Source organism: Scyliorhinus canicula, chromosome 4 (genome assembly GCF_902713615.1).
Source record: "Scyliorhinus canicula chromosome 4, sScyCan1.1, whole genome shotgun sequence".
Taxonomy (NCBI): Eukaryota; Metazoa; Chordata; class Chondrichthyes; order Carcharhiniformes; family Scyliorhinidae; genus Scyliorhinus; species Scyliorhinus canicula.
Genome location: NC_052149.1, coordinates 204,615,054 through 204,622,675, shown reverse-complemented (window position 1 = coordinate 204,622,675; position 7,622 = coordinate 204,615,054). Strand labels below are relative to the sequence as shown.

At 41.1% G+C, this 7,622-nt stretch overlaps 1 protein-coding gene across 2 annotated transcripts in view; it reads left to right on the top strand.

The window, feature by feature from the left end:
* Positions 1-1,004: 1,004 nt before the first annotated feature.
* fnip1 (folliculin interacting protein 1) overlaps positions 1,005-7,622 on the top strand; it is a 151,283-nt gene continuing 144,665 nt past the window's right edge. For both annotated transcript variants that reach the window (XM_038795933.1, XM_038795932.1), the window contains exon 1: positions 1,005-1,172. In XM_038795933.1, coding sequence (XP_038651861.1) covers positions 1,024-1,172 — 149 coding nt within the window. In that variant the 5' untranslated portion in view covers positions 1,005-1,023. The remainder of the gene's footprint in view (positions 1,173-7,622) is intronic.

The following is a 7,622-nucleotide window of genomic DNA, read 5'->3' as shown; positions in this document are numbered from 1 at the left end:
CAACTCCCTCCTGACTGTGTACCATTGTACCTGTTGTATGGTGGGACAGGACATACCCAGAAATGGTGATAGTGGTGTCTGGGTGTTACCTGTAGGGTATGATTCTGTCAGTATGATTATGTCAAGTTGTTGCTTGACTTTTGTGACATGCCCCAGATGTTTGGAGGGTTGACAGGGCTGGGTTTGCTGTTGATTCCAGTGCCTAGGTCGATGATGGGTGGTCTGTCCGGTTTCTTTCCTTTTTCATGCCAGGTTTCATGAGGGGTATTTTGTATACATTAGTAACTGGAGTAAATTTTAAGATCACGAAAAGAATAGAGAATTGTTAGAACCTGAAACAACTCGTGAAAAACAGAAATGAACATAAAATAACTTTCAAAAAACATTCACAGTAACTTAATTGCAGCGTTAATGTAAGCCTGCTTGAGCCAATAAAGATTATTACATTATTAGTTAAATGTTTTTAGTTTTTAGAAACTATATGGAAAGATGATAAAGTGAATAACTGTTAGCTTTGGGTATTATCCTTTAGTGTTGTAAAATTCTATACGTTGAAATGTTTCCTCGGGTTAATTTTGAAAATTGCTGCCGCAGTGCTTCTCCCAGCGCCAGCCCCATTTCGTGATAAAACTCGGGCTTCACACAAAGCGGCACATAACCAATCCCGTCATCTCTGTGAAATTAATGCGTTTAACATCGTGTTTTGATCATTTTTATACGGTTCGAAAATAGTACACTGGAATAATTGCTGTATTCCTCGTGCATGCTTATATGTGAGTCGTTAATGATGCTAAGAAGTTGAAAAGTATGTACTGTGGGATTGGAAGATCAGCTCCTTGCACACATTGTACACTCTCCTCAAAAAAACCAAAACATTGAAAAAAAACCACCAAGCATGTGGTTTCACGACACGAAGCAGCCAATAAGTACTTTCGGTACAGAGCAGGTCTGTGGACAGAGGGCCAATGAAATAAATCGTTCGGAGTTTCCCTGAAGCCGCGGCACTGAGCCAGTCTCAGTCATATGACAGTGAAGCTCGATGGGGTGGTGATTTGCACTCCAATTCTCACACCCATAGGAAACAAAATGCCACCGACTTTATTTCAGAAACTCTTTAATAAGCGGAATGGTTTAATTTCCCCCAAAGGTTCGAAGATAGACAATGCTTTCAGGTAGGAACTGCGTTTACGCGTTTTGATCCTTTCTCCTGTTACTGAAGAATTATACCAAAGAGTATCGATAGTTGAATTGATACAGTGAGTGAAAGAGTGTAGCGCAGAGCTCGCAGATACACTGTATCCAAATTACGGAAGTGTGTTCCAGCGCTGAATTGCGCGATTCTTGTATCTTTTTGAGTTTCGTACGTGCACAGGCTGTAATAGTGCTTATTCTGAGAACTGCTTCGTTGCGCGTCTGTTGTTCTTTGCCTTATTTTGGGGAAAGAACGTCTTTGTACGTGTCGTTCTGAGTGGTTGGGTGGACCTACACGTGCTTTTTCATCTTGTGACAATTATTGAGATAAAGACTTGGCTGGAAATCAAAGGGGGGAAAACGCCTTGAATTCCAAGTAAAAATAAATGCGAAAAACACTGACATTGGTTTGACATCAGCCTTTTTGAAGCCTCTTTACATTAAAATATTCACGATATTGAGGGTCGGTGTGGTTTCGGATGTATGATCTGTTACAGAATTGTTCCTTCTAAAAATGAACATCTTCAAAATAATGCAGCTTTTATATCGAACAGTTTTTTTGGTTGACGTTTTTCCCCCTGATGATGCACCGATATGGCATGTCCAAGATATATCTTGGCTTACTGCTAATTTCCTTTTTCAAGCTGCATCATACTGAAAGTAGATGATTAAATGGAGTTGCATGGAGTGGAGAGTATAAACAATCTTATGGGATCGAATGTAAATACTAACAAATGAAATGGATAATAAACATGATGTTTATTAATGTTGTAGCAAAGTGAAAAATTAGCTATTTAAAGTGGGAATGTACCAGAACTGTGCATTTGAATTAAGTAATGTTTTCAGATGCGCATTTTACACCTAGCCTTAAGTCAGAAGGGCCCAGTTAATAGAAGAGAACTTTCACAAAATGACTTGTTGAGAGAGTAAATGGAGATGGGAATTAATGTAAAAAATGACAAATGTTTCTCCCCAATTTATTTTTCTCATGATGGATACTATGCAAACAAAAGGGGCCTAAATTAAATCTTCTACTTGTACTGATTTTAGTAGGTCTCGGCTAGTGTAGTTGTTGAAAAGTTACAATTGACCCTTATTCTCCGTATTTTTGTTTTGAGAGAAATGTCATCACCTCTCGTTCCCATTCATGAACACTTATGAATACTATTTAGTGACCCTATGGATGTATGTTCATGTTAATTTCAATAAGCTTGATATTTCACCCCAAATGTACATTGCACAGCCAATTGTTTCAAATATAATTTAGCTTTCTTTAAATTGTTGAACTTGAACAATGTTTGCTAGAATGTCATAAAATTAAAGTTTTCCTCCCCAAGTGTTTACAAACATTTATTCCAAAAAGGTAATGCAAGAGAAGGATTGATGTGATTCACTTCTGATGCAAATGAGTTTGCCTTTTTTGCAAGGTAACCAACTACCTGGTTCATAAGATATAGGAGCAGAATTAGGCCATTTGGCCCATAATAATCTTTTGTCACAAGTAGGCTTACATTAACACAGCAATGAAGTTACTGTGAAAACCCCTAGTTGCCACATTCTGGCACCTGTTCGGGTACACGGAGGGAGAATTCGGAATGTCCAAATTATCCAATAGGACATCTTTCGGGACTTGTGGGAGGAAACCAGAGCACCTGGAGGAAACGCATGGAGAACATGCAGACCCCACACAAGACAGTGACTCAAGCAGGAATCAAACATGGGACCCTGGAGCTGTGAAGCAACAGTCCTAACCACTGTGCTACTGTGCCACCACATTTGAGTCGGCTCTGCCATTCAATCATGGCTGATCTTATCCTGGCCTCAACCCCCCCCCCCCCCCCCCCGACCGACCTGCCTGTTTTCCAGAACTCTTCAACCCATTACCATTGCTTTATTTTTATTTTTATAAATAAATTTAAGAGTACTAATTTTTTTTCCAATTAAGGGGGAATTTATCATTGCCAATCCACCTAGCATGCACATCTTTGGGTTGTGTGGGCGAGACCCAAGCAAACACTGGGAGAATGTGACAACTCCACACTGACAGCAACGAGGAAACAGAAAATGAGCTACATAAAACTATTATTTAAATATTGTACTCTTGACTTCAAATAACTTTATAGTTTTGAGAGTGAAATATCTAGTCTTTTGAAATATGGCATTTTCATGAACTTAAACTATTTTGTTATTGCTTATTAACAGTTATTTGGAATATTTGCCACTTTGCGTTTGTAAGATTTTTTTCAATCTGTATACTAATCTTTGATGTCAATTGGAGTTATTAATGTGTGGAAATGAGAATATCTTGTTGTGATTGGGAATATCGATGACACAGTTTTGAAAATATTAGAAAGCGAGGTTATACTTTGGTATAAATGTTCCACCTGAATTTTTTCTAACCGACTCCTGACATGTTCCTGTCTCTGCTAGATTTAGATTTATTGTCACGTGTACCGAGGTGCAGTGAAAAGTATTGTTCTGTATACAGTCTCGGCAGGTTTCTCCATACAAGAAAATATAGAACATACAATAAATGAAAATACATAAACATAGACAATGGGTGAAGTATACAGTATATAGTGCTGCATCTGTAGAGAAGATGCATAGAAAGATCAGTTCAGTCCATAAGAGGGCCATTCAGGAGTCTGGTAACAGCGTGGAAGAAGCTGTTTTTGAATCTATTGGTGTATGCTATTATGAACTGGTTGGAAGGTCTGCGAGGGATCTGTTGATTCCTTCCTTGTGTGGCAGAAATGTAAAAGCCAGTATGGAAAGAGTCTACAGTGTACCTTTTGTACCATAATCTAAGGAAACAAAAACTTTAACAAACTATGGATCAGTACCTTGAATTGTTTTGCTGTAAATTAGCAACTTTTTCCTTTTACAATAAAGGTCAGGATCTTTGCCTAGTTAAAGGGAGCATTGCTGCTTTAATACACAAAAGCAAAATACTTAAGATGCTGAAGATCTAAAATTAAAATGAGAAAATGCTGGGAACACTGAAAGGACAGGCAGCATCTGTGGAGAGAGAAAGCAAATTACTGATTCAGGTTGATGTCTGTTCATCTGTTCTGATAAGTCACTGACCTGAAACACTAACTCGGCAATATCTATTGAGAGAGCAGCAGAACTAACGTTTTGGGTCATTACGTTTTTATCAAACAGATGCAAGATCATCGACCTGAGTTGGTAATTTGGTTTCTCTCCATAGATGCTGCCTGACTGACTCGGTGTTGCTAGAATTTTCTGTTTTTATTGCCATTACTGCTTTGCTGATACATGAGATTTTGATTTTTTTAAATTTACCTTGCTGTTCCTCTTTGTTTTAACCTCCTTCTCATCTCCCTCACCCCCAAAAGCCAAGACTAACCACAATTCTACACGCCAGATGATACAATTGCAGTGATGTATTTCCTCAGGAATCTTATTTTGCTCAGCAGTACATTTCACATTGGTGTTGTTGGAGTGCGAGAACAGATCATGCAGTGTTTTGAATGTTTAAATTGTGTAGTAGTGGATTAGGTGGACGGGTCAGGGTCCTTCATGCGTCAGTGCAGACTCGATGTGCCGAAGGGCCTCTTCTGCACTGTAGTATTCTGTGATACATTAATGGCTGGAAATGGGGCTAGTGTGAACCACACTGGTGGTGTTTCGCTGTGAATTGTAATTGTAGAAATGCATTTTATTTTATCAATTCTCAATTTTAAAGCTACAGTATTGTGATTATATATGTATTAATTTTTATTAACTTTGTTGATTTATCAGCATTTATGTAGACTGTCATTATTGCAACTTTATTGGCGGAGATAATGTTTTTCACCAAATCTGGACATGAGCATTCTTCTTGAATGAGCTGTTTTACTATCTGATAGCCTGGTATGTATGTCTGCTCATGTCCTTAATATATCTTTTAGAATATGAAGGAGAGGCAGTGGTATAGTGTTAATGTTGCTGGTTTAATGCTCTGGGGACATGGGTTCAAATCCCACCATGACAGCAGGTAGAATTTAACAAATCTAGAATTAAAGTTAGAGTCTAATGTGTTGATTGTCACAAAACCCATCTGGTTCACTAATGTCCTTTAGGGAAGATATTCTCCCATCCTCAGCTGGTCTGGCCTACATGTGACTTCAGGCCCACAACAACATCATTGATTCTTAAAAGCACTAGCAAACCATTCAGTTCTCCTTTTTATGAAGTCTAAAAGGAATAATAAAACCACATGGATCACCTGGCATTGACCTAACCTAAGCACTGGAAACTACAATGGCAAACCCAACCCTGTCAAACCTGCAAAGTTCTTTTTACTAACTTTTAGGCTTGTGCCAGAATCAGGAGAGCACATCATAGAGTCATTGTTTTACAGCCAGAAAAGGCCCTTTGGCCCATCATCTATGTGCTGGCCATCAAGCACCTCTACTCTAATCCCATTTTCCAGAACTTGGTCTGTAGCCTTGTATGCTATGGCGTTTCAAGTCTTCAGCTGAATACTTCTTAAATGTTGCGAGGATTCCCTTTCAGGCAGAGAGTTCCAGATTCCCACCACCCTCTGGATGAAAAAGATTTCCTCAAATCTCCTGCCTATTACCTTAAATCTATACCCCCTGGTTATTGGCCTCTCAACTAAGGGGAAAAATGTCTCACTTTCTACCCTACCTAAGTCCTTCATAATTTTGTACACCTTAATTTTTACCCCAGCCTCTCCTGCTCTAAAGAAGAACAACCCCAGCCTAACCAGTCTCGTCTTCACATCTGGAACATTCCTGCCCTGGCAATATCCTGGTGAATCTCTACTGCATCCTTCCTATGATGTAGAGACGCCGCCGTTGGACTGGGGTGAGCACAGTAAGAAGTCTTACAACACCAGGTTAAAGCCCAACAGGTTTGTTTCAAACACTAGCTCCGAAAGCTAGTGTTTGAAACAAACCTGTTGGACTTTAACCTGGTGTTGTAAGACTTCTTACTGTGTATCCTTCCTAGTTCAGTCACATCCCTCCTATCGTGTGGCAACCAGAACTGACCACAGTACTCGAGCTGTGGCCAAGAGTACTGACGAGCATTTTATACAGCGCAATCATAACCCCCTTGCTGTCCCAGAGACTAGTAAAGAAAAGCCTGACGTCGTCATACTCACGGAATCATACCTTGCAGACAATGTCCCAGACACTACCATCACCATCCTGTGCCACCAACAGGACACAGCCACCAGAGATGGCCACAGTAGTATATAGTCTGGAGGGAGTTGCCCCGGGAGGACTCATCATTGATCTGGACTGTAAGAAGTCTCATGACATCAGGTCAAACATGTGCAAGGAAACCTCCATCCCCCAACGTCCACACAGAGCACGCATGGCCTGATTACATGCAAATAATGCCAGCTCAGCACCGCTAACCTGCACTGCCCATGCCAGCTGGCAGTGCCACCTGAACACCAGGCTAGCAATGCTTGGGTGCCCAGGTGGCAACAGCAGTGCCAGGATATCACCCTTCCCTAAGGGCATGCAGCAGGATGCCTCCGATGCCCAGTGAGATCCCCATGAGTGCTAATCCACGTGGTCCTCGTTTATGGAGAACAGTGCTGAACAATGCTCGCCTGAGATCTCTTGAGGCGAAGAGGGTGAATCCCAAAGCCTCAGGTACCTTGGGAATCTGCACATTAGAGTGAGACTAACTGTCTCGCTCTAATATGCAGATTTGCAAAAAAAAAAGTGTGGGGAGACTGTGCATGCTTCCCATGTCCTTGATGTCACTGAGGTATCGTTAGCTGTAGAAACTTAAGCTCCAGGTTTTGGAATTCATAGTCAGAGCCATGCAGCACAGAAAGAGGCTCTTCGGCCCATCATGTCTGTGCTGGCCATCAAGCACCTCTCTATTCTAATGCCATGGTCCAGCACTTGGTCCGTAGCCTTCTATGCTATGGTGTTTCAAGTGCTCATCAAAATACTTCTTAAATGTTGCAACGGTTCCTGCCTCAAACATCCTTTCAGGCAGTGACTTCCAGATTCCCACCAACCTCTGGGTGGAAAAGGTTTTCCTCAGATCCCCTCTAAAACTGCTACCCATTATCTTAAACCAATGCCCCCAGGATATTGACCCCTTTTTAATAATAATAATATTTATTAGTGTCACAAGTAGGCTTACATTTAACACTGCAATGAAGTTACTGTGAAAACCCCCTAGCTGCCACACTCCGGCTCCTGTTCAGGTACACTGAGGGAGAATTCAGAATGTCCAATTCATCCAACGTCTTTTGGGACTCGTGGGCGAAAACCAGAGCACCCGGAGGAAACCCACGCAAACACTGGGAGAATGTGCAGACCCTGCAGAATGACCCAGGGTACTGATGAGGGCAATGTTCTTTAGAGGAATGCAACCAGAGCCAAGTCTGTAGCACCAAGGGTGGTTCAGTTGCACAGGAGGCGGAGAAGAAA